The 27,999-nt window shown below is 35.6% G+C and overlaps 1 protein-coding gene and 1 non-coding gene across 3 annotated transcripts in view; one reads left to right on the top strand and one right to left on the bottom strand.

The window, feature by feature from the left end:
* DNAJB4 (DnaJ heat shock protein family (Hsp40) member B4) overlaps window positions 1–27,685 on the top strand; it is a 46,441-nt gene extending 18,756 nt beyond the window's left edge. Inside the window, exons 1-3 of one of the 2 annotated variants that reach the window (XM_047726210.1) lie at window positions 17,172–17,737; window positions 24,242–24,810; window positions 26,376–27,685. In XM_047726210.1, the coding sequence (XP_047582166.1) occupies window positions 17,527–17,737; window positions 24,242–24,810; window positions 26,376–26,609 (1,014 nt within the window). In that variant the 5' untranslated portion in view covers window positions 17,172–17,526 and the 3' untranslated portion in view covers window positions 26,610–27,685. Of the gene's footprint in view, window positions 1–17,171; window positions 17,738–24,241; window positions 24,811–26,375 lie in introns of those variants that run through there. The other variant, XM_047726211.1, reaches the window with a different exon arrangement.
* Window positions 894–999, bottom strand: LOC125099494 (U6 spliceosomal RNA). Its single transcript, XR_007127219.1, has one exon. It is a non-coding gene; the product is annotated as a U6 spliceosomal RNA (small nuclear RNA).
* Window positions 27,686–27,999: the final 314 nt, after the last annotated feature.

The raw sequence follows: 27,999 nt of genomic DNA, 5'->3' as shown, positions 1-27,999 counted from the left end.
CTGAAGAGCTGTTGGCTTCACTGTGGCTACAGACTACTCCCCTTTCTCTAGCCACCCAAGTAGGTTTTCCAGTGGATTCTGATGCCTTCTCTGACTACTTGTGAGAGGAGAAACTTTAAAAAAGAATAAAGAATAAAATGAAAATCACAAAGGTTCCTCAATTTTGCTTCTACTTACAACACTGTGTTGTGTGAAACTTTGTATACTAAGTGAACTGTGTATACATGGAGCCATTCCCACTGCTTTAAATGTAAAGTATCATTTCAAAATGATACAGTATATATATATATATATATTTTTTTTTTTTGAGAGAGAGAGAGAGAGAGAGCATGTGAGAGAGGGAGAGGGAGAACAGGAGCAGGGGGAGGGGCAGAAGGAGAAGCAAGTTCCCCGCTGAGCAGGGAGCCGGACACGGGGCTCGATCCCAGGACCCGAGCGGAAGGTAGACTCTTAAACAACTGAGCCACCCAGGCGCACCACAAAGGTTTTTTCCTTAAAGATAAAAAATAGAATACTATTTTTCAATGTTACTGAGGTAAAATTGATAAAATTATAAGATATTTACATGCACACTGTGATAATTTGATATATGTATGCATTGTGAGAGGATTCCTCCCCTCTAGTTAATTCACATCCATCACCTCACATATTTACCTTTCTTTTTTTTTTTTTTAATTTTTTTAAAGATTTTATTTATTCATTTGTCAGAAAGAGAGAGAGAGAAAGCACACAAACAGGCAGAGAGGCAGGCAGAGGAGGAGAGAGAGGCAGGCTCCCTGCTGAGCAAGGAGCCCGATGCGGGACTCGATCCAAGGACCCCGGGATCATGACCCGAGCCGAAGGCAGCAGCTCAACCCACTGAGCCACCCAGGCGTCTCCATATTTATCTTTCTTAAGACAGTAAATGCTTCACAAATTTGCGTGTCATCCTTGCACAGGGGCCTTGCTAGTCTTTCAGTGTTATTCCAATTATAGTGTATGTGTTGCTGAAATGAGCACTGGGATACTATTTTATAAGTAAAAATGGAGTTTTCTTTAGAGTGCATCTGTTAAGATTTTATTTCCTGTAAATGTACATGTGAGAAATGTGTATGTCTGCTACTTAAGTTCTGAAAAATTGGATCATAGGGCTGGTGATTTGTAGAAACCTCTATATCTACACTGTGTAATACAGTGACCACAAGCCACATGAAAGCTAAGGACCTGAAATGTGGCTACCTGAATTGAGATGTTGTATAAGTGTAAAATTCATACTGGATTCTGAAGACCTAGTGTCAAAAAAAGAGTGTAGAAGATTATTATTATTGATAGGATTTAGAAAGAGGGTCACAGAGAGGGTTTTCAGTTTGGACGGAGAACGCAAAACACAATGGAAAAGAGCATAAAATGTATATGATACAACAAAAAGACTGGTCAGATTACAGCATTGTACTTAGGAAGGCACACATTAGGAAACTCACAAAAAAAGTTGTGGTCAGATTGTTGAGGGTTTTGAATGTTATTTTTGTTTTTAAGTTTTAACTTAACATTATCTTTATAATGGTTACATGTTGTGATGGTAATATCTTGGGTTTATTGGGTTAAATAAAATACATTATTAAGATTAATTTTAATTTTCTTTTTATTTTTACTAAAATGTGGATTCTAGAAATGTTTATATGATATATGTGGTTCACTTTATATTTCTGTTGGACAGCATTGCTCTAGGTTATATGATCTTTCAACATAGTCAAAGTGTTGTAATCAAATGTCAATTTACAAGACCCGTTTAAAATAACCTAGAATTCGGGGCGCCTGGGTGGCTCAGTGGGTTGAGGCCTCTGCCTTTGGCTCGGGTCATGATTCCAGGGTTCTGCGATCGAGCCCCGAGTCGGGCTCTCTGCCTAGCGGGGAGCCTGCTTCCTCCTCTCTCTCTGCCTGCCTCTCTCCCTACTTGTGATCTTTGTTTGTCAAGTAAATAAATAAAATCTTTAAAAATAAATAAATAAATAAAAATAAAAATAAATAAAATAAAATAACCTAGAATTCTATAGTTTTTTTGGCTCTCTGATTCAGTATTAAAAAGTAATGTAGAGAACACTTTATTTTAACTAATTCCAAAATGCTAGGAAAGTATGAGATTAGTTCACTGTATATTCACTAGTCTTCTAGTAAGTTTTTCAACAACTTCTTGTAAAAAAGGGTACAAAGAAAGGCAAGTTGTTACTGGGCTATTTTACTAGGATACTTTTTTTTTTTTTTAACAAGGAATGCCTTGTAGGAAGGAAATCTTTTTTTTTTTTTTTTTTAAGTAGGCTCCACACACAACATGGAACTTGAACTCATGACCCTGAAATCAAGAGTTGCATGCTCTACTGACTTAGCCAAACAGGTGCCCCAGGATACATTTTAATATCATCACAAAATAGAATTAGTTCTACACTCTTAAAAAAGGAATTTATTTTTTAGGTTTTTGCTTATTAAGTCATCTCTACATCCAACGTGAGGATTGAGCTCAATGACCCTGCGATCAAGAGTCACATGCTCTTCCAACTGAGCCAGCCAGGTGCCCCAGGGAATTTTATTTATTTGTTTGTTTGTTTGTTTGTTTGCTTAGTAAGCTCCGTTCCCAGGGTAGAGCCCAATTCAGGGCTTGAACTCCTGACCCTGACTGAGATCAAGACCTGAGCTGATTTCAAGAGTTGGATGCTTAATTGACTGAGCCACTCAGGTGCTCCAGAAATTATTTTTTTTTTAAAGATTTTATTTATTTATTTGACAGAGAGAGATCACAAGTAGACGGAGAGGCAGGCAGAGAGAGAGAGAGAGAGGAGGAAGCAGGCTTCTCGCTGAGCAGAGAGCCCGATGTGGGACTCCATCCCAGGACTCTGAGATCATGACCTGAGCCGAAGGCAGCGGCTTAACCCACTGAGCCACCCAGGCGCCCCCAGAAATTATTTTTTAAAAAACAAAATATTTCTGATTCTTGGTGTCTTCAGATAACTCTAGTAATTTTTACAAACTTTTTTAAAAAAGATTTTATTTATTTGACATAGAGAGAGAGATCACAAGTAGGCGGAGAGGCAGGCAGAGACAGAGGGGGAAGCATGATCCCTGCTGAGCAGAGAGCCTGACTCAGGGCTCGATCCCAGTACCCTGAGACCGTGACATGAGCTGAAGGCAGAGGCTTTAACCCACTGAGCCACCCAGGCACCCCAATTTTTATAAACTTTTTTTTTTCTTTAAAGATTTTTTATTTATTTATTTGACAGAGAGAGATCACAAGTAGACAGAGAGGCAGGTGGGGGGGGGGGAAGCAGGCTCCCCGCTGAGCAGAGAGCCCGACGCAGGACTCGATCCCATGACCCTGAGATCACGACCCGAGCCAAAGGCAGCGGCCCAACCCACTGAGCCACCCAGGCGCCCCATAAACTTCTTAAAGCAATTACATGTTATCTTATTTTTTTGAAGACAAGTACTTTTACATTTTATTATTTTAATATTTTATTTATTTATTTATTTATTTATTTATGGAGAGAGGGGAGGGGAGGGGTAGAGGGAGAGATAGAATTTTAAGCAGGCTTCACACCCAGTGGGGAGCCCAATGTGGGGATCAATCTCATGACCTTGAGATCACGACCTGAGCCAAAGTCAAGAGTGAGCCACCCAGATGCCCCGTTTGTTTATTTTAAAAGTTTATTTTTAAGTAATCTCTATACCCAACGTGGGGTTCAAACTCAAAACCCCAACATCAAGAGTTGCATGCTCCACAACTGAGCCAGCCAGGTGCCCCTGTACTTTTAAACTTTGTTGTAAATTTTTCTTTTGTAAAGGCCATTAAATCAATAAAATTAAATGTGTATCTTTTATTATAGTGCTTTCTGCAGGAAAAGTGTTATAAAATCAAGCAATGACACAGTATTAAAACTTGAAAATTTTGGGAGTTACCAAAATAACTATAGTAATAAAGTGCTGGGAAATTCCAATGGTACAGACAATAGTCCATGGGGAATTATAACTAATAAAAAGTCTTGTCAAATACCTGGGACATCTGGGTGGCTCATTCGGTTAAGTGTCATGATCTCAGGGTCCTGGGATCGAGTTCTGCATTGGGCTCCCTGCTCAGCGGGGAGTCTGCTTCTTCCTCTGCCTGCCACTCTCCCTGCTTGTGCTGTCTGTCTCTCTGACAAATAAATAAAATCTAGAAGGAAGGGAGGAAGGGAGGGAGGGAGGGCAGGCAAATGCCTTTAAAAAAGGAAGTTTGTTTTTGGGGCGCCCGGCTGGCTTGCTCAGTAGAGCATGCCACTCGATCTTAGGGTTGTGAGTTCGAGCCCCATGTTGGGCATAGAGTTTACTTAAAAAAATAAATGAAGTTTTTTTCAAAGACCTAATGAATTAGCCCTTTTTGGGAGCAGTCATTGTTAAAACAATGGTATTCAAAACTCCCAAAAATCTGACCATAACTTTTTTTGTGAGTTTCCTAATGTGAGCCTTCCTAAATCCTATCCTGTAATCTGACCAGTCTTTTTGCAGTATCACATACATTTTATGCTCTTTTTCATTGGGCTTTGTGTTCTGGGTCCAAACTGAAAACCCTCCCCATACTCCTCTTTCTAAATCCTATCAATCTTTCAAGACCCCGCTTATATTTAACATTTTTCTTTTATAAAACTTCCCCATACTAGCCCAAGATGAGCATATAATTAACATTTGTATATATTTTATTTCTGTGAAACCCTTTCACATATTTTCTCATTTTTTATGTCAGTAAATGAGATAGGTGTTGTTATCTATTTCATAGAATAAAGGAACTGAGTCTCAGAGAAATAGTCATTTTTCCATTTTTCCAGAACTTCATATAGATACTAAATAGTGAAGCTAGGAATATTAGGACCAATTCCTCTCATTCCAAGTTTCCTGATCTTTTCTCTGTAGCTTAATATAGTCCCTTAAATCCTGTAACAGTTACATAACACACTTATTTAAAGCTATTAATTGTTTACCCTATTTGTACCAAACTGTTTAACTTGACTGTTAGCTATAGGTTTGAAGGAATATATACAGATTGTCCATGGGGAGGGGGAATAAATGGAAAAGGTGAAGAGAGCTGAATATGTTTCTTGATAATAGAATCAAAGAGGTCATGAAGAGCTCTTTACCAGTCTGCTTGCTTTTCTGAAAGCATTATACTTTTTAAAAACTGTGATACCTAGCCTTGCTCCTTTTCCTCTACCTACCTGAGTGCGAAATTTTTAGTATAGTTCTTAAAGCAGAGCTAAACAGTGAGGTCTTCCCTGACTATCCTGGAAAAAGTGGCCCCTCTCCATCAATCTGTGCCTTAGAAACGTTTAAAATTTTTCTTCAAACTACTAAACTACTAAAATTCAAACTACTAAAATTCTATCATTTCTTTATTAACTCTTTTCTTGGTTGTCTTCTCCCACTAGAATGTGAATTGAATGAAAGGAAGGATGTTGTGTATCTCGTTTATAGTACAGAGTAAGCACTCAGTAAATATTTGCTGAATGAGACACTTTATTCATGGAAAATGTTCACTATGATAATATCCACTTTTAAAACAAGTTTTATAGTACTCATCAAATTCTATACAATATGTACTCAAATGTTATTGACTGTTTAATTCCAAATACGAGTCCAAATTACTGTAATTGCCCAAAGAAGGACATTTTATAGTTAAGAAAAAAAATGGGTTATTTAGAACATTTAAATAGGGTTAATGTCTTAAAGACTTACCTTAAGTTTACTTATTCTGTCTTATAACCCAGATGGAGTAAGAAATAAATCTCTAATATATTTCTATTTTTTTTCCTCCTAAAGATAAATTTGCATTTGAAATGATGACAAAATTTTTACATATTGTAACTTACGGTCAAAATCTAAGGTCTTTCCACAAGAATGAAAATTAGGGGTGCCTGGGTGGCTCAATTGGTTAAATGTCTGCCTTCAGCTCAGGTCATGATCCCAGGATCCTGGGATCAAGCCCCACATCGGGCTCCCTGCTTGGTTAGGAGCCTGCTTCTTCTCCCTCTGTCTGCCACTCCCCCTGCTTGTGCTCTCTCTCTGTGTGTCAAATAAATAAATAAAAATTCTTAAAAAAAAAATGATTATTTAGCATCTGAGTTCCAAACTTAAAACAGAAACTGCAGCAACAGGAACAAAAGCCAGAAAGATCTGACTCTAAAATCAAAGATACCTATTTTAAGGGGCATCTCCCAGGCTCAGTCAGTAGAGCATCTGACTCGATCTCCAGGTCGTGAGTTCAAGCTCCTCATTGAGTATAGTGATGACTTAAAAAACAAAACAAAACATAAAACCATATTTTAAAAATACAAACATTGGGGGCACATAGGTGGCTCCATGGGTTAAAACCTCTGCCTTCGGCTCAGGTCATGATCCCAGGGTCCTGGGATCGAGCCCCGAATCGGGCTCTCTGCTCAGTGGGGAGCCTGCTTCCCTCTCTCTCTCTGCCTGCCTCTCTGCCTATTTGTGATCCCTGTCTGTCAAATAAATAAAACCTTAAAAAAAATAAAAATAAAAATAAACATTGTACCTTTTTTCCATGTATTTTCAAAATTTTAAGTGGACTCTATTCTTTTAGAGCAGTTTTAGGTCCACAGCAAAATTTAGTGGAAGATATAGATGTTTCCCATAAACCTCCACACATGCACAATCCACCCCACCTCATTATCAATGTCTCTCACTAAATGGAACATTTATGTACAACTAATGAACTTATATTATACTTATATACTTATATACTATATATATACTTATATATACCCAGAGTCTATAATTTACATTAGGGTTCACTTCCGGTGTTGTACATTCTATGAGTTTGGACATGTGCCCACATTTCAGTATCCTACAGAGTAGTTTCACTGCCCTTAAAAAAAAAAAAAAAATTCCTCCATACTCTATTTATCCTTCCCTTCCCACTAAACCCTGACAACCACTGATATTTTTTTGTCACAAAGTTTAAAAAAAAAAAAAGATAGTTTTACCTTTTCCAGAATGTCATATAGTACATAACCTTTTAAGACTGGTTTCTTTCACTTAGTAATATACATTTAGAGTTCCACCAATGTCTTCCCATGGCTTGCTAGCTCATTTCTTTTTAGTACTGAATAGTACTCCATTGTCTGAATGACTGTAGTTTATCACATTCACCTATAGAGGACATCTTGGTTGCTTCCAAGCTTCCAAGTTTGGGCAATTATGAATGAGGCTGCTGTACACATCAATGTGCAGGGTTTTATGTAGACCTATGTTTTCAGTTCCTTTGAGTAAATACCAAGAAACATGACTGTGGGATTGTATGATAAGTGTATGTTTACTTTTCTAAGACACCACCAAATTATCTTCCAAAGTGTACCATTTTGCACACCCACCAACAATGAATGGTTGCTCTACATTCCTATTGCTCTACATCTTTGCAAGCAAGTGGTGTTGCCAGTGTTCTGGATTTTGGCCATTCTAATAGCCGTGTCGTGGTATCTTTGTTTTTATTTGGATTTCACTGATGACATTTGATATGGAACATCTTTTCATATGCTTATTTGTCATCTGTGTATCTTCTTTGGTGAGGTTTCTGTTAGGTCCCTGGCCCATTTTTTAATTGGGTTGTTTGTTTTCTTGTTGAGTTTTAAGAGTTCTTTATATATTTTGTTTTGTTTTGGTTTTCAGTTTCTAAAATTTAAGTTCAATTAATTAACATATAATGTATTATTAGTTTCAGAGGTACAGGCCTATGATTCATCTGTATAATACCCAATGCTCATTACATCACATGCCATCCTTAATGTCCCTCACCTAATTACTCCATCCCCACACCCCTCTCTCCTCCTGCAACCCTCAGTTTGTTTCCTACGATTAAGAGTCTCTTATGGTTTGTCTCCCTCTCTGATTTCATCTTGTTTCATTTTTCCCTCCCTTCCCCTATGGTCCTCTGTCTTGTTTCTCAAATTTCTCATATCAGTGAGATCATATGGTCATTGTCTTTCTCTGATTTATTTTGCTTAGCATAATACCCTTCTAGTTCTATCTATGTCTTTGCAAATGGCAAGATTTCATTTTTAATGGCTGCATAATATTCCAGTGTGTGTGTGTGTGTGTGTGTGTGTGTGTGTGTGTGTGTGTGTGTACACACACCACATCTTCTTTATTCATTCATCTGTTGATGGACATCTAGGGTTTTTCCATAGTTTGGCTATTGCAGACGTTGCTGCTATAAACATTGGAGGTGCACATGCCCCTTTGGATCACCACATTTGTATCTTTGGGGTAAATACCCAGTAGTACAATTGTTGGGTCATAGGGTAGCTCTATTTTCAGCTTTTTGAGGAACCTCTCTACTGTTTTCCAGAGTGGCTGCACCAGCTTGCATTCCCACCAACAGTGTAGGAGGGTTCCCCTTTCTCTGCATCCTTGCCAACATCTGTCATTTCCTGACTTGTTAATTTTAGCCATTCTGACTGGTGTGAGGTGGTATCTCATTCTGGTTTTGATTTGTATTTCCCTGATGCCAAGTGATGTTGAGCATTTTTTCATGTGTCTGTTGGCCATTTGTATGTCTTTTTTGGAGAAATATCTGCTCATGTCTTCTGCCCATTTCTTGATTGGATTATATGTCCTTTGGGTGTTGAGTTTGATAAGTTCTTTATAGATTTTGGATACTAGCCTTTTATCTGATAAGACATTTGCAAATATCTTCTCCCATTTTGTTACAAGGTAAACAAGGTTCTTTATATATTTTAGGTAATAGTCCTTTATCAGATATGTCTTTTTTTTCCTCCCAAGATTTTACTTAAATTCAGGTTGGTTAACATATATTGCAGTATCGGTTTTAGGAGTAGAATTTAGTGATTCATCATTTACATATAAAACCCAGTGATCATCTCAACAAGTGATCTCCTTAATGCCCATCACCCATTTAGCCCATCCCCCTACCCACCTCCCTTCCAGCAACACTCAGTTTGTTCTCTATAGCTGAGTCTCCTGTTTGCCTCCCTTTCTGTTTTTATCTTATTTCATTTTTCCTTCCCTTTCCCTATGTTAATCTGTTTTGTTTCCTAAATTCCTATATGAGTGAAGTAATATGGTATTTGCCTTTCTCTGATTGACTTATTTCACTTAGCATAATACCCTCCAGTTCCATCCACATCTTTGCAAATTCAGATGTCTTTTGAAATATTTTCGCCCAGTCTGTGGCTTGTTTTCTCATTTTCTTGACAATGTCCTTCTCAGCAGAAAATTATAATTTTAATTCAGTCCAGCTTATCAATACTCTCTTTCATGAACTGTTCATTTGGTATTATATAAAGATCATTGCCAAACCCAAAGTCACCTAGATTTTTTCATGTGTTCTAGGAGTTTTATAGTTTTGCATTTCACACTCAGGTCTGTGATCCATTTTGAGTTAATTCTTGTGAAAGGTTTAAGATCTGTGTCTAGATTGATTGCTTTGCGAATGGATATCCAGTTGTTCCAGCACTATTTGTTGAAAAGACTGTTTTTTCTCCATAGTATTGCCTTTGCTCTTTTGTCAAAGATCAGTTGACTATATTTATATGTGTCTATTACTGGGTTCTCTATTATGTTCTACTGGACTATTTGCCTGTTCTTTCACCAATACCACAGGGTCTTAATTACTGTGTTTGAAATAGTGTATTTGAGATTTGCATTTGAAATACAATGAATGCTACCTATGTGAAAGTTTAATGATTTTAAATATTAACAGAGTTAGGATGAGTAAGTAGCAAATATTAACTGGGGTTTTTGGAAAGAGCCATTTATTCTTAGTTTGATAGCTGTTGTGTGTGGATGTATATGCTTGTAAATAAGGACATTTTATTATACCTATGGTATGGTAATTTTTTTTCTAGAAAAAAGTTCTAGTTCATATGATGAGATGAGATCATATTCATCACAATAGTAGCTAACACTTTCATGGTCCTCATTATGTGCCAGTCACATTTAAGTGTTTCACACATTTATCTCATTTAATCCTCACAACCAGCCCCTTGAAGTAGATATTATTGCTAATCCCACTTGACAGATGAGGAAACTGAGGAAAAGAAAAGTTAAGTCCAAGGCCACACAGCCAGTAAGTGGTGTTGTCAGGACTCTAACCAAGCAGTCTGACTCCAAAATCTGTTTTTAACCACTATACTACCAATATTCCCTGGTGTTGCCCTAGCAAATTTTATAACAACTATTCCGCTATCTAAAGCACTTGTGAGAACAAGGTGTAAAAGAGACTCAGTTTGTAAGAAGTACTGGGGAATTGAAGTCACAATTTATTATAATCACTGGATGAGACATTTCTGGACTAAATGTACCCATTTAAAAATTAAATATTGACAGAAAAAGTTTCCAACGGGAGCATTGGTAAAATATTAGAAGTCATCTGTCTTTAAGTATTTCAGTGATGATCTGAATTTCAGTAGTGATTTCTTCTGAGACTCTGGAAGGCATGCTGTCTTTCTTCAGACTAATGAATTATAAACTGAGAAATGATTTGTGAATTGGAGGAAAAAAAAACTTTTTTATGGTATATTAATAAAACCAAAGTAGAAGGTGAAGATGGCATCAATTGAATGACTGTTTATGTACTTTTAAGATTCTTTGTGTGTGGTAAAGTGCTATTTTTAGCTGTCATGATCTAAACATATGTAATATTTTAAACTGTGATTACACCATCAAAAAGAACTCATACTTCTTATAAAAATAGTTTATCTATAATTACTGTGAAAGCATAATATCACAAATAAGGAAACTTTGTTAAAGTTTTTGAAAAAAAATATGTCATTAGAATTTTTACTTAATTCTGGCCCATGTGTCCCTAAGATAGAGTGACACACTTCCTCCACATACATTATTGGGCACAAAAATTCTTAAACTGTGTTTTAAAAAACAACTTTGATTAAAAAAAATAATAAACACACTTAAGTTTTTTGAATTTGGTTGAAAAAATTAAAATCTCTTAAAATACATTGTAACTTACCTTTAATTAGAGATGAATCAACCCTACCCCAGCATGAGACTTAAACTTGTGAACTATAAACATTAAGGAGAAAATCTCTTTGTGATTTTATTTATTTATTTATTTACATACTTACTTACTTACTTATTTACTTACTTACTTATTTTTAAAGTAAGCTCTATACCCAATATGGGGCTTGAACTCATGACCCCATGATCAAGAGTCATAGGTCATGCCAATCAAGCCAACCACACATCTATATACCTATAAAATCATATAAGCAGGATTTATGTGATTTTAAGACAATATTTCAAATAGATTATTATGTAGGTTTTTTTAGCTTAGCTTTTATTTTTACACTTATTTATTTATTTATTTACTGAAGAGTCCATCTCTCTGAGAGAGAGGGAGTGCAGGAACAGGGAGAAGAGGGAGAAACAGACTCTCCTCTGAGCAGGGAGCTGGATGTGGGGGATGGATCCTGGACTTCAGGATCATGACCTGATCCAAAGGCAGCCGTTTAACGGACTGAGCCATCCAGGTGCCCCTACTTTCACTTTTAAAAATATTAAATGAGCCTTGTTCAGATTTCAGCTCCATTTTCCCTGAAAACTGCCACTGCTTTTCCCTTTACATACTCTATTTTTGCCATGATAATTATTTATAGGGATAACAATTGGTCACACACCCCCATTAAAAAACAAAACAAATCAAAACAAAAAACACATGGGATTCCTGGGTGGCTTACATGGTTAAGTGTCTGCCTTCAGTTCAGGTCACCATACCTGGGTCGTAGGATTGAGTCCCAAGTTGGGCTCTCTGCTTGGAAGAGAGCCTGCTTCTCCTTCTCCCTCTGCCGTTCCCCCTGCTTGTGCTCTCTCACTCTGTCAAATAAATACATAAAATCTTTAAAAACAACAACAACAACAAACAAAAAAACCCTACACTTATAGATGAAAAAACTTAGATGAAAAAAATTTTATGTAAAATGACTGTGTAATGGATTTTTAACCCCTAAGTGGTAAGGAGACCGCTCAATCTGAAAAAGTAAATGTAACAAGAAAATTTCTCTAAAGTACTATGTAATTTAATAATTATATCAATCCCCTACCCTATTGCATCTAATTGCACTGAGTATATTGGTATATTTAATAGTTTTTTCCCTTTGGATTATTTTCTATGGATTAATTTCAAGGTATGGTATTTATAGAGATTTTAAAATCATTTTTAATAATTGTTTCCAGGGTCTCCTGGGTGGCTCAGTCAGTTGTGTCTGACCTTCCCCCCCCCCCAAGGAAATACTTTAATTAAAAGGGGATAAAGTGGGGACATCTGGGTGGCTCAGTTGGTCAAGTGTCTGCCTGCGGCTCTGGCCACAATCCTGGGGTCCTGGGATTGAGCCCTGCATAGGACTCAAGTGTCTGACTCTTGATCTCAGCTCAGGCTTTTTTGTTTGTTTGTTTGTTTGTTTGTTTTTAAAGATTTTATTTATTTATTTGACAGAGATAACAAATAGGCAGAGAGGCAGGCGGGGGGGGGGGGCAGGGGAAGCAGGCTCCCCGCTGAGCAGAGAGCCTGATGTGGGGCTAGATCCCAGGACCCTGGGACCACGACCCAAGCCGAAGGCAGAGGCCTTAACCCACTGAACTACCCAGGCGTCCCCTCAGCTCAGGTTTTAATCACAGGGTTGTGAGTTGTTCCCAAATGGTTTTTAAATTATTTTTATTATTTATTTATTGTTAATGGATAAATGGGTGTTTAATTGTTACCCATTTTGAACTGTCAATTTACATCATACAGACTTTTTTGTATATCTCACTATATTCGTTTCCATGGGCTGTTAAACAAATTGTCACAAAGCAGGCATCTTAAAATAACAGAAATTTAGGGATGCCTGGGTGGCTCAGTTGGCTAAGCCACTGCCTTCAGCTCAGGTCATGATCCTAGGGTTCTGGGATCCAGTCCTGCATGGGGCTTCTTGCTCGGCGGGGAGCCTGCTTCTCCCTCTGCCTACTCTGTCTGCTGCTACCCCTGCTTGTACTCTGTCTCTCTCTCTCTCTGACAAATAAATAAATAAATAAATAAATAAATAAATAAATAAATAAAATCAATCTTTAAAAACAACAACAACATAAATTTATTCTCACACTTCCTACAGCTAAACCAAGATGTGGGTAGGGCCATGCTCCTTTCAAAGGCTCTGAGAGAAAATCCTAGGAGAGTAGTATAGATCTACACATTTCAGGAATAACTTTTCTGCTTATTTGAGTGTTTCTCATTTTTTAAATAAAAATGTAGTGGATTTTATTTTATTTTTATTATTGTATTTTTAAGTAAGCTCCATACCCAGCATGGAGCCCAATGCAGGACCTCAACTCCCGACCCTGACTGAGATTAAGATCTGAGCTGAGATCAAGAGTTGGATGCCTTAACCCACCGAGCCACCCAGGCACCCAGAGAATTTTAGCTCTTAAAAAAAAAAAAAAAAAGGTTGGGGTGCCCGGGTGGCTCAGTTGGTTGAGCGGCTGCCTTCATCTCGGGTCGTGATTCCAGGGTCCTGGGATCGAGCCCCACATCAGGCTCCCTGCTCAGCAGAGAGCCTGCTTCTCTCTCTCCCCTCTCCCTGATGCTTGCTTACTTGTGCTCTCTCTCTAACTCTCTGTCAAATAAACAAATAAAATATTTTATTTAAAAAAAAAAAAGGATGTTTTTCCTCAGTAACCTGAATGTACTGTTTTTTTTTTTCCCTGGGCCTACCTTGTTTCCTGGGATCCATGTTGTTTTTTTCTGCTCACTTGACATTGAAGTAGTGGAGGGGTAGTTGGGCTCCCCTAGCTTTGGGTATGAGTTGGCCTTGATCCCCTCAACCTCCTCCTGATGCTGCCATATTTATTTTCTTTATTGAAGTACAGTTGACACACAATATTGCATTAATTTCAGGTGTACAACATAATGATTCAGCAACTCTGTATGTTATGCTCACCACAAGTTAATATACAATGCTATTATGTTACCACTGACTATATTCCCTATGCGGTACCTTTCATCCTTGTGACTTACTCATTCCATACATATAATATCTTCTTTATCTGTTCATCTATGAATGGACACTTAGGTTGCTTCCCTATCTCGGCTACTGCAAATAATGTTGTAATGAATATGTGGGTGCATATATCTTTTTGAATTACTGTTCTTCTTTCCTTTCAATAAATACCCAGCAGTGGAATTACTGGATTGTGTGGTATTTCTAATTTTAAATACCTGATGAAGCTCTGTACTATTTTGTGCAATGGCTAACCAATATACATTCTTACCAACAGTGCACAAGGGTTCTCTTTTCTCCACATCTTCAGCAACATTTGTTATTTCTTGTCTTCTTGATATTAGCCATTCTGAGTGGTGTGAGGTGGTATCTCATTGCGGTTTTGATTTGCATTTCCCCTGATGATCAGTGATGCTGGACATCTTATCCTGTGTCTGTTGGCATTGTTCCCAAATGTTTGAAAGAATTATTTACACTACTCATTTTATCGAAATCTAGCTAGAGTGTTTTATATTATTTAAAATTATAAATGCTTCCTTATTGACTTGAAATTTCAAAGTTGAGGTGAGTTCGTGCTTTCCCAATTTAGCACTATGATTCTTTTTTGTGTGTATATTTGAAGAAATATGAAAATCCCTTATCACCCTTTTCTATGTGTGGAAAGTCAGATTTGTTTCCATTTGTTAATATGTAATGCATTTTTCAGAAATGTGAAAGATCTAGTCTTTGGGTTTTAAAATCCTTTAATATGTCAAGTCCTGATAATATTTCTAACCATCTGAAAATGATTGAATCAGATAAGTATCTGTTTTTCTTTCCTCTCAGTATTACCCACCAGAACAATTCAGAGTTTTCACATATAGTAATAGTCAGTGTTCCTTTGGTAGTGAGTATTTAAATGAGCAATTAATTCTAGAAAAGGTGATTTTTATTATATTTTTACTCTAGATGCTGATCATTGCACTGGACTTCAACTTGCATTTTTTTTTTTTTTTAAGAAGGAGTCTTAGGGTGACTTTGGATATTAGCATTTTTCCCCAGGCTTTTTTGAATTTGAATGGTTAACCTTTTGACATGGAGTATTCCTTGGTGGGACTAAAAAATTTGAATAACTAGCTGACCAACCTCTGTAACCTATATATAGGCTAGACAGATGCTATACATTTCTAATACCAAAGTATTTTTAAAGGAGAGAATTTTGAAAAATAGGAAATCCTAGCTATCAAATGTACAAAGATGAACGTTCTGAAAGAATTGCTGAATCATGAATGTAAAGCTGCTTGGCATATAAAGTAGGTGTTCCCACATCTTTAAAGTTTAACATGTGATCATTAACTTTTCATCATCTCTGAACATACCTAATCCTAGCTATCAAATGTACAAAGATGAATGTTCTTTTTTTTTTTTTTTTAAGATTATATTTATTTATTTGACAGAGATCACAAGTAGGCAGAACATGGGGGGGGGGGGGAGCTCCCAGCTGAGCAGAGAGCCTATGTGGGGCTTGATTCCAGGACCCTGGGATCATGACCTGAGCTGAAGGCAGAGGCTTTAACCCACTGAGCCACCCAGGCGCCCCGGAGATGAACGTTCTGAAAGAATTGCTGAGTCATGAATGTAAAGTTGCTTGGCATATAAAATAGGTTCCCATATCTTTAAACATGTGATCATTAACTTTTCATCATACTCTAAACACATATGTACATTTCTTTTTCCTTTACATGTTCTGTTTTTCTTTTAAATTTTACAGATTTAAGCTATTTATAGGGCTTTGTGCAATTCTTTTCACATTTTTTTATGAATCCATCTTTCCATTATATTAGAAATGGGAACAGTTTTGAAAAGATGACAAAACAATATAGGAGAGAAAAGATGAGTAATATACATTGAAAATATTTATCATACGGGGCGCCTGGGTGGCTCAGAGGGTTAAGCCTCTGCCTTCAGCTCGGGTCATGGTCCTAGGGTCCTGGGATCGAGTCCCGCATCAGGCTCTCTGCTCAATGGGAGCCTGCTTCTTTCTCTTCCTCTGCCTGTCATTTCCTCTGTTTGTGCTCTCTCTCTCTCTGGAAAATAAATAAATAAAATCTTAAAAAAAAAAAATTTCTCATAAGCATCCAAAAAAGAAATATATATACATATATAAAAGCAGACATCGAAAGAGTATGTAAATGAGAGGATATAAACTTTGTTAACAAAAAAAAAAAATACAAAACTACAACAAATAAACATAAGTATCAGAAAAAAAAGGAAATATACTAACATTTAGCAGGGATTACCTAGAGTGGTATGATAGGTTTTTATTTTGTATTTTTTTCTTCTTTTTTACTTCTGTGTTTTCCAAAACCCTCAGCAATGAGTATTGCTATTTATAATTAGGGAAATGTGTTTTCAAAAGAAAAAAATACTTCTCATATCACTGCCCCGTAAATAGCATATCCAATTTTTAAGATGATCCAGTCAAGGTCTTACAAGAAACATGAGTATTTACTGTCTGTAACCTGATACTTGTCTTCTATCTTTCCTGCAGCACAGAAATTCTTTAAATAGTGACCCTAGGAATTGGGTGGAGGCGGGGAGGGGCTGAGAAGCAGGCTCTCATTCTGTTTTTGCTGAAGTAACTAAAATCAGATATGAAGCTTTCACAAATATTTAGTTTGCCAGAACTATTAACTCTTGTATACTACAAAAAACTAGTTAAAACCACTAGTTAAAATAGTATTTAAGTCCCTTACTGCTTTTGATGTTTATGATATGTGGCCTTTACAATGTGAAATTAGTAAATTGACTTCCTGGCATTTCTGATTGCTAGACCCAGGAATTCTAAAAATGACACAAATTATTTGAAAATTTTAATTTAAACAAACCATATTTTGGTATTGTATATCTTTCATTTGGATAACTTGAAATAAAAATTAAAATACCTAAAATAAGTTCAAGGGTACCTTTATTTGTATAATACCTTTAATTTATTTTAACATAGGATGCCTAATGGCTATAATTATCTTTGTTGTTTTTTCACCTACAGTAGAGTGAATAAATATGTAGTTATGACCTGCTATGCTGAAATAATTGGTTTTTGAATCCACTTAGCTTCTTAAAAGGGAAATAAAACTGGGAGAGCCAGAAGGAAAAGGAATAGTTAATCCTGGAGGAGGAGAAAACCTAGCTCAGTACTTTGACTAGAGGCAGCTGGGGAAGTGACGTCCTGTAGCATTTGCTGTTCTAGAAAGTACAGAGACACGTAGTGAAAATGGGAGGATCTAGAAGGAGGCCGTCTCCTGTGTAGTGTATATTTATCTGTAAGTGAGCCTTTGGGGAAGGAATTAAATACAGAGACGCGGTTTGCTTGCTGCCTTAAGACAGCGAAGCTGAATTGCTGATTTGCTTTAACTTTTAAAATACCCAGCTTGGTTTATTTTTCTTAGAATCATACTGCTAAGACTGGGGACGCTGTTTTCTTTCACAAAGGGAAATCTAAGTTCATTTCAAGGCATTCGAAATGGGGAAAGACTATTATTGCATTTTGGGAATTGAAAAAGGAGCTTCAGATGAAGATATTAAAAAGGCTTACCGAAAACAAGCCCTCAAATTTCATCCGGACAAGAACAAATCTCCTCAAGCAGAGGAAAAATTTAAAGAGGTCGCAGAAGCTTATGAAGTATTGAGTGATCCTAAAAAGAGAGAAATATATGATCAGTTTGGGGAGGAAGGTAAGTATTCCTTGTATATCTTTTGGTCTCTCTGGCTCTGTCTCACTCTCTCTTTTCCCCTCTCTTTCAGCCTTCTGGTTATCTTTAAATTAAATTCTCAGACATCGAAAGTAGAAAGAAAAATAATGGATAACAATAAGATTTCATCTTTGAGCATCTGAATGAATATTATTACATAGCTGTGAATGAAATGTACTTGTTTGCCCTTTTTAAATTTTGGCATTTTTAAATACATATTTATTCTGCCACTGGATTTATAATGTTAACATTGTGTATTTGAAAAGAAACCTTACATTCCCATACTCATTAATGAATTGTGTCAAAAGTCTTATGCAACCTGTTTTGTATTCTAATGAATTTTCTGCCATAACCAGTATAAGCCCTTAAAATGTTAAGATGGCAGTTCAAATTCTGGGTAGTTTATATTTTATTCACAAAAACAAAAGAAGTTTTTTTCTTTCTGATAGTAATTTAATTTAGATTGAACAAGAGAGAATCATCTCTCTGAGAAGCAGAAGGCCCAGGCATTTAGCTCTAGTTGTTTTTGGCATTCCGCCTGGAGAGGAAAGAATTTTCCTGATGTCATAAAATACCAGAACAAGTTTTTAGCTTAATTGTAAACAGTAATTGTGTGCCAAGAAAATGAGATCTCAGAAATACAATTTTTGACCTAAAATGGCCACCTAGTTAGACCAATTATTGATTTACTTTTAGGTAACATTTCTTTGGAAATTTTACTATCTAGGTATAGAGGAAAGCATGACAACTTCCCTTTCCTCTCCCTGCCATACTTTTGTTTCTTTCATTGTGAGATCAGAAACTAGTTGAATACAGTAAATGAGGGTTATTAAGATTATCCTTTTATCATTCTGTATTTTAAATTATTTTTGTCCATCATTTGCATATAAATGTAGCTATAAGGTAAGACTATTTTAAATTGCTAATTAACAGCAATAACAAAAACACTTTAATTCCTACAGATTCTGGGATTTTCAACATTTTGAATCAGGACTAAGTTACTTCATTAATTTTTTCTCCCAAAGTATTCTTTTAAATCATTGTATCATTCTTTGCCTCCTTTATCACATTTAACATAAAGTTTTCTTAATCAGAAATATATCCTAATTTACAGTGAAGCAGTAACTACTCATTTTGAGTTAAAAAACTAAATTTATATAAGCAGATTGATTGTGTAAAGGGTTTTGTTTTTTTTTCCCTCTTCCTTTTTTTTTTTTTTTTTTTTTTTTTTTTAAAGATTTTATTTATTTATTTGACAGAGAGAGATCACAAGTAGAGAGAGGAAGGCAGAGAGAGAGAGAGAGAGAGGGGGGGGGAAGCAGGCTTCTTGCTGAGCAGAGAGCCCGATGTGGGACTCGATCCCAGGACCCTGAGATCATGACCTGAGCCGAAGGCAGCGGCTTAACCCACTGAGCCACCCAGGCGCCCCCCCTCTTCCTTTTTTGATTTGTTTTGTTTTTCTTTTTGATCTGAGTAGCCAAAAATTGCAATTTCTGTTCTTGGTTTTGGTGTGATGAGGACCTGCAGTGTCAGGTTCTTCCAAAGTCAATATTGAAAAAGGCAGGTAATGGCCAGTTCAATTCTGCTTGTTCCTTATGGCTGTACTAATCAAAATACTATGATTCGATTCATCTCAAAAGCTAAGCAAGATTCTGAGGTACTACAAACAATATGCTCTTTCTAAAAAGTTATTTGTAATTTTGTAAGGGAATCCACAGCCATTCCCCCTGAAAAAGCAGATATCCACTGCTTAAACCACATCTCATTGATAGCTCAAGTTTGTTTATAACTAAGCCGTAGAATTCAGTATTTTCTAAGGATATTTATCTTCAGAATTTTCAAGTCATCAGATGATACATTTTTCTTAATATTACCTCTTAATAGTTTTTTCCTTGAGTGCTGTTTCTCTAGTTTGATGCTTACTAATCATTATCAGTGGATGAATTTTTTTAAAAATGAAAGCAATGTCATTTTTGTACCCTGAATTTTTTTTTTTTTTGGTTCTTGATTCAGATAACTGATACAAGCAATAGAGGTAATAGGGAACAAAAAGTGTTTTAAAGCACTGAAATATATTCAGAAATATTCTCTAGTTATGAGTGACTTCAGAATATAGTTAAATGAAAATTATTTGATTATTTTTTAGAAATTATTCTTCCTTTACAGAAAAGCATTATGTTTATTTGCTCTTTATTCAGAATAGTTCATTTATACTTTGAGAAAATCCCTTTTAGGTATACTGTTTTAATGTGGAAAAATATTTTTTTGTCTTTGCCTTTCATTGGTCAGTTTGTGCCTGCAGGCCTGGTTCCATCACCCAATGTGTTCTCCAGTAGTAACAAAACACTGAATTTAAGGACTGTGGAGCTATTAGTAATTTATGTAATATACTGCTTAACACCCCCCCCCCCCATTACACTGTCTTTCAAGGTGTGGGACAGTGGGTACAGAAACCATGAACTGTAAAGTGTATGAGTTGAACAAGCTAAACTTACATACTTAGAAAGTAAGAGAGGGGCCCCTGGGTGGCTCAGTTGGTTTAAGCAACTGCCTTCAGCTCAGGTCATTATCCTAAGAGTCCCGGGATCGAGTCCCACATTGGGTTCCCTGCTCAGCAGGGAGTCTGCTTCTTCCCCTGACCTTCCACTTCTCATGCTTTCTCTGTCTCGTTGAAATAAATAAATAAAATCTTAAAAAAAAAAATAGAAAACCAGTGATCCAGTTTATTCATGTTTTGAAAATCTGTAACATCCACAATTTTAAAGGTTGGGTTTAAAAAATTTTGGATAAAAATAGAGATGTTTTAAATTTACCATATGACCCAGCAGTTCCACTCATAGGAATCTATGAAAGAGAAATGAAAACATAGATCCACAAAAAGACATGTACGTGAATGCTCAGAGCAGCATTATTTGTAATGGCCCCAAACTGGGAACAATTTTAAAGTACTATCATTAAGTGAATGGATAAACAGAAAGTGGCATATACATACGTGTACACACACCCACACACATGCACACACACGTACACCCTAAAATACTACTTAGCAATTGAAAGCATTGATTTAATAAAACATGCTACAACATGGATGAACTTAAAAACTATGCCAGATAACAGAAGTCAGATTGTCAAAGGCTACATATTCTATGATTCCATTTATATGAAATGCATGGAAAAGGCACAGTCATAGAGAAAGAAAGCAGATCAGTGAGTTGCTTAGTGCTGGAAGTGGGAGCAGAGGTTAGCTACAGATAGAAATTAAGAAAGCTTGTTGGGTTGCTAGAAATGATCTATAACTGGGCTGCGATGATGGCTGCAGAACTCTACAACTTCACTAAAATCACTGAATTATATATTTGCAATGGGTTAATTTTACAGTATATAAGAAATAAAGCTATTTTTAAAAAGGGAGAAATGTTCTCCATACTTGAACCATTTGAAAACAAAAAAATAACTACATAAATTTAAAATTGGATTTTGAACCTGTCTCTCCCAGAAAGTTTCAGGTTTAGTTCTGAATTGTTCAGTGGATATGAACAGAAGTTTGCATTAAAAGACTGAAAAAAAAATTTTTAGTAACACATCCTTACAGTATCCTAGTTCTCTAACATTTCTTTTTCTTTATGCCCCCCCCTTTTTTTTTGTTTATAGTTTACTCAATAACTTTGATTAAATACTGAAAGGTAGTATTTAATGATCAAACTTGTGTTCAGTCTATTAATCTATACCAGCTTGCTTCTTTAGTTCTTTAGTTAACATAGCTAACCAACTATGTATTTTTAAAAATAAGTTGGATTTTTGTGAGTCAAAGCTGCTTAAAGGATCTCATTATGCTAGTAACTCTGTACGTCTTGCTATAAATCTATAGATTTTTACATATCAGATCTCCTTAAAGTAAGAGTTATTAAAATCCTAATTTTTTTTCTTTTAAATCCTAATTCTTCTCCAGTGCTGCTGCTTTTGACACACTTTCAACTAACTAGTGGAAATCATGGTTATAGATTGTAACCGAACATATATTTGTTTTTGGATTGCAAATTGGTTGGTTGGTTTTAAATAATAGCAGTCTTTCTGTAGCATAGGCAAATGTTGATTCTAGAGCATATTCCTTGACACGCAAAGTGATGATGGTGTCTAGAAAACATTTTGGAGAGCAGAGGGAATCCAATTGAATATTAAAAATTTTCCACAAGCAGTCAAAACATACGTAATAAAGAGTTGACTGTATGGTTGATAACATGCTTGGTACAATTCAAGTGCTAGGCAAGGCAGTCCTTGCATAACAATTCATGTTATATTGTTGTGACTTTTGGTAGGATTTTTTGCAGTCATTATATAGCAGTCTTGTCCTTTATCTAAGCTATGTACTTGACTGTTTAGTGTCAAGGAAAACGTCAAAGTTTCATTGGAGCTTTCCTGTCAGCTTTGATAAATGTCACTTCAGACTGTGAATCTTCTCAGGGACTCTGTAATCCTGATTGAGTTACCAATTTTGGCAGAGGAGGGAAGAGGTTTTAGGGAGAACCCAAACCCATAATAAAAAAAAAAAAAACTTAAAATGTTATTCCTTCTTTTCATGAATTTATCATGAGTCCAAAACATTTAGATATTGACTTGTAGAGAGTGAGATTGGGCAAGGTAATTTACTCAATTTATGTTATTAACTCTCTGTTAAACTATTATACTCTATTATATTTGTGGGATGAAAAATAAAAAGATTGAAGTAATTTAAGCATTGGTTTAGTCACATTGATCATGACCTTGAGTTATATACCTAAGCTATCATTTGTAAAATTCTGTCTCTAGCTTTTTTTTTTTTTTTTAACATTTGGAGTTATAACTGAACTGCTAAAATTTATAAAAAGAAATTTGTATGAACTGCATGTTTAAAAATCCTTGTTCTGCTTTTGCTGGTCATTCTGTTTCTATAAGGGATATCCTAACTGCTCTTTGGATATATCATTTAATACATATTTTGACAGTTTACAGATTATTAGACTTTTCTTGGTCTTTCCAGATTTCTGTTCATGGATGGAGGTAAAAATGTAAACATCAGCTGAGACTGTTGGATGACACAGAATTTATGTATCCCTTTTAATTGAAGAAGACAAATAGAATAAAACATACAAAACTAAGTCTCTTTGAAAGCATGCTGAGTATAATTTTTTTATTATTAAGTCTCAAATGTGTATGTGTGGTTATACTTTATATTTATATTGCTATATATTATACAATATATTGCTTTTGCTTTTGCTTTTGTCTCTTTTCTATCCTGATACTCAAGATACCTTTTAAAGTTTAAATAGACTTTAAGAACCAGTTCATTCTCTATTCAATAAATACAAGCACCTATCATTTTCACCCTGTATATGTGAGCAATGCAAAAATGAATTAAAATGTATTTCCTGCCCTCAAATTACTATTTGAACATATTAGAATCACTTAGTTTAATCTCTAGGACTTGTCACAGTTTTAAGATTTTTAGATTTTCTTCCTGCTTGCTTCCTTTGTCAGGAACTCCCGTAACAGTCATTCAGAATCTTTGCTACTGCTGTAATGATATAAATCCTTGTCAGTATTGATCCCTTAAAAGGTCACTATACTAATGTTTTATGGGTTTTAATAGAAACTTGCTTTGGTATGTAACAGAAAATGCTAATTCCAGATATGTGATTGCTTGTGAGCTACATATTACTTAGCCGAACCTTAAAGAATAGGGTCAAACGTCACTGTCTTGGTGTCTGAAGCGAGTTGTCCACAATAGGCAGAAATTACCAGTCCAAAGGACTAACATGTCAAGAGGGTTTACAGTGCTTGATTTTAATCTTCTTTTACATACTGTTGAAATTAATGCCATCACATGGTAAGCCTAGATAAACAATTTTGTTAGCTAGAATAGGGATAATAATTTTGGAGTCTAAAAAAACATTTTTCATACAGTGTCCTATTATTAGAATTTTTTCCTTTTCCGCCACAGAAAGAGTTCATTTTAATTAACTCTTCAGTAAAAGTACTGAAATAAAGCTAGTTAGTATGAAGATGGTATTTTATATTGTTGATTATGCTCAGTGATTATAATGGCACTTAACGATTTAGGTCATGCATTTTGCATTGATTACCAAAGACCTATTTCAATTGACATCTTTTGAAAAGTTACATTTCTATGCTTTAGATTGTCCAACCAGTAGTTTATGAGATAAGAAGTTTCCGGTTTTATTTTATTTACCAGTGGAACAAAGATTCAGGAATAAATTGTCACTAAACATGGGGATTTGGAGGAAGAATTTGAAAGCTAAAAGTTGACCTTAGGATGGAATGGTCAAAAGTTAGGTAGCTGTTCTGCATTTAGTCATAATGGCATTTCTGGCCAATTTATTAATAGATTGTAACCTAAGTTGGCCAAAGTTTGTTAGTAATACAGTTTTTACAAATTTCACTTTCAAGAATTGCAAGCGTTTTCCTAATCATGTTTATTCGTTCGTTTAGGATTGAAAGGAGGAGCAGGAGGCACTGATGGACAGGGTGGTACCTTCCGGTACACTTTCCATGGAGATCCTCATGCCACATTTGCAGCATTTTTTGGAGGTTCCAATCCCTTTGAAATTTTCTTCGGAAGACGGATGGCTGGTGGTAGAGAGTCTGATGAAATGGAAGTAGATGGAGATCCTTTCAGTGCTTTTGGATTCAGCATGAATGGATATCCAAGAGACAGAAATTCTGTGGGGCCCTCCCGCATCAGACAAGATCCTCCGGTTATTCATGAACTTAGAGTATCACTTGAAGAAATATATACTGGTTGTACCAAACGGATGAAGATTTCTCGAAAAAGGTTAAATCCTGATGGAAGGAGTTATAGATCTGAGGACAAAATTCTCACCATCGAGATTAAAAAAGGGTGGAAAGAAGGCACCAAAATTACTTTTCCAAGGGAAGGAGATGAAACACCGACTAGTATCCCAGCAGACATTGTTTTTATCATTAAAGATAAGGATCACCCAAAATTTAAAAGGGATGGATCAAATATAATTTACACTGCTAAAATTAGTTTACGAGAGGTAAGTTAGTACGACTTGGGATTCTGAAACCAAACAGAATTATGCCTCCATTCTTAGGGAATGTATCTAAATAATAGCTAATATTTATTAAATGTTTAGTACACATTATTTTTTAAGTTCTCATAAGAACCCTCCAGAGGTGGGGCACCTGGGTGGCTCAGTCATTGGGTGTCTGCCTTTAGCTCAGGTCATGATCCCAGTATCCTGGGATTGAGCCCCGCAACGGGCTCCCCGCTCAGCGGGAAGCCTGCTTCTCCCTCTCCCATTCCCCCTGCTTGTATTCCCTCTCTCTCTATCAAATAAATAAATCTTAAAAAAAAAAAGAAGAATGCTTCAGAGGTAGTACTACTATTATACTTCTTTTATGGATAAGATTATATTTTCTAAGTTTAGTTACCTGTACTAAAAATTTAAATGCCAACTTGAAGTGCTAACCAGATTATGTACTAGGAAGCTTAATACTGGCTTTACACTACTCAAATTTTATAGGTATGGTTTATGAGCTGTGCATTGTTATTGAAGTCGATGTATAAGATTTTTTCTAAAATTGTTAATTTGGAGTAATAATTATATAACCAAAAAGATATTAATTTAAAATAATTTATAAGCATACTGCTTTAATATGAGTCCTTATTTGTTCTATTTTTAGACATCATTTTTCAAATTGGATTATAATCCTGCAAAAATGGCCATGTCAGTTATCTGCTTAAAATGCTTAAATGATCCCACATACTATCTACCATAAAGTCCAGACGTTTAAGCTTAAAATGAAAGGTCATTTTCAATCCGATTTCTACCCATAAATGTTTATGCATTTCCCTAAGTTTCCTCTATTATTATCTTATATACATTTATGTCATCGTCTGATTTCTAACCTTTGGAGCACTGTTGTTACTTACTCTGCCTTGAAACCTGCTACTGGTTTAATGTTTAGCTCAAGTATTCTGTACTCTCAGAAGCTAAGGGGGGTAAGCTGGGTGCTCTCTGTCTCACAAAAGACTTCTGTACCTCTGTGCTAATGTTACTGTATTATTCCTGGTTTGCTTCTGAGTTCCTTGAGCATTCCCTGAGGTGGGATCTGTGTTCATGGTCCCTATGCTCAGTATCTAGAAGGAATGTGTGGCATATAGTAGCACTCAGTAAACATTTGTTGACTAAACTAATAAAATGTATTTCTTATCCTAACATTTTTCTTTCCAAAGAAGTAGGTAGGTGCTCTTATTCTAATTCCCCTCACTCCTAAATTTCTCCCTCTTTTCTTGTCCAGATCCATCCCTGCATCTTGAATGTTGTAACGGCAACCTCCATTTCATTTCAAGACAATGTGGAAGACCTCCTTTACTTCTCTTTCCTTTCCTTCCCTTTCCCTTCGCCTTTCCTTCTTTTGTAGTGTGTCTGATCATGCATGACCTGAAGGGATTTTTTTAATAGGGGAAAAAGTCTTAAACTTATTGATATGCTTTTGGAAGTTAAGATTTTACCTTATGGTTTCATCCTTTATACCAAGTTTTGTTGTTGAGTTTTTGAAGTTCTGAAGTTTGTTAATTTTATTTGGTCTATTTTAGGCATTGTGTGGCTGCTCAGTTAATGTGCCAACAATGGATGGAAGAACCATACCTATGTCAATAAATGATATTGTGAAGCCTGGAATGAGGAGAAGAATTATTGGATATGGGCTGCCATTTCCAAAAAATCCTGACCAGCGTGGTGACCTTCTAATAGAATTTGACGTGTCCTTCCCAGATACTATATCCTCATCATCCAAAGAAGTACTTAGGAAACATCTTCCTGCCTCATAGAATGAAAAACTTTGTTACCCATATTTTGATAAGGCACTGAAAATATAAAAGGACTGGCAGTTTACTGATGTAGATGTGAATTCTGTATTAAGATGTGTAAATTATCTTGAGGATTCATTAAATTGCATGAATAGAGACGGGTCAAATAAATAGGCAAAAGGGATTTTTACAGTTAGAGATGAAGACACAACCATTCACTGTATTTTATTTCATTTCTCCCAAATCAGAAATTTTTAGTATTTTGCTTACATGTAAAATTTGTTTTTGTGGCGTTAGTGGATATATTTCTAATAAAGTACTAGATTATCCAAGTACTTTATTTCTTTTATTTTTACATTGTCAGTATGATAGTTTCTCATTTTTAATGGAAATTTAAGTTCTTAACTCACCTACACATGTGATATATATTTCTAGAAAATAAAAACCCAAGTAATTTGGAAATGTGGTTAACTAGATTTAAATCTCCAACTGAAATGTTGCTATCGGGCTGGGACCCATAAAAGAATATCCTAATGCATATATTTTACCATTTTGGTTTTTAAAGTATGCTGTAGCATTTTTCTTAATAACATGGTTGTAATGTTCTTAAGGCACACCTTTTCATCATAAAGAGTAAATTGCAATTTATCTCCTGTGGAAACCCCCAATTGCCTGAATTACTGATATTTTAGAAATAGGCTGTTTTTAAAATGCCATATGTAATTTTATGCAAGTTGACTATATATCTTGGACTTAATAAATTATAGGCACATTTTATTGTCCACTAGTTTAAAATAACTTGTTTAATAATAAATGTGTTTTTAGAGGAAATATTGTTACTTGGAAATAATTTTCCAATTACACAATCTTCTATAACTTACTCATCATATGCTATATGTATCTTATGCAATTTCCCTAAAAAGAATAAACTACCACTATGGTGTTATGCCAAAATATGGGGAAAAGAAACACTAACTGCTGCTTATGAATGACATTGCTACTACTTGTTATGCATATAAATATTTTACTTTTTCATATGTATAGATTGCATTTCTTGGGTGTTTTAATTTTTTAAATATATTTACGTTTAAAAATTATTTTGCTTTCTTTTTTTTTTTTTTTTGACCACAGTAAGAATGATGTCTTGAAACAAAGTTTTTGGTTCAAAAGTAGCTTTTAAGATGACTGATCTATGTACAAGGTACACTGGATCCTATCACCCTTCAGTAGAGTACGAGGATTCTTTTAGAGATACAGTAAATGGGCTCTAATCACCACATACTTTATAGCCTTACTGCATTGTAACTGACATGCCATAAAGCTTAGCTTTTTAAAAGTATATCGTTCAGTGGTTAGTATATTCACAGAGTTGTGTAACCACTAAATCAGAACATTTTCATCACCTGAAAAA

This window comes from Lutra lutra, chromosome 4 (genome assembly GCF_902655055.1).
Source record: "Lutra lutra chromosome 4, mLutLut1.2, whole genome shotgun sequence".
NCBI lineage: Eukaryota > Metazoa > Chordata > Mammalia > Carnivora > Mustelidae > Lutra > Lutra lutra.
The sequence above is the reverse complement of the archived record's forward strand: the minus strand, read 5'-3'. Positions and strand labels throughout refer to the sequence as shown.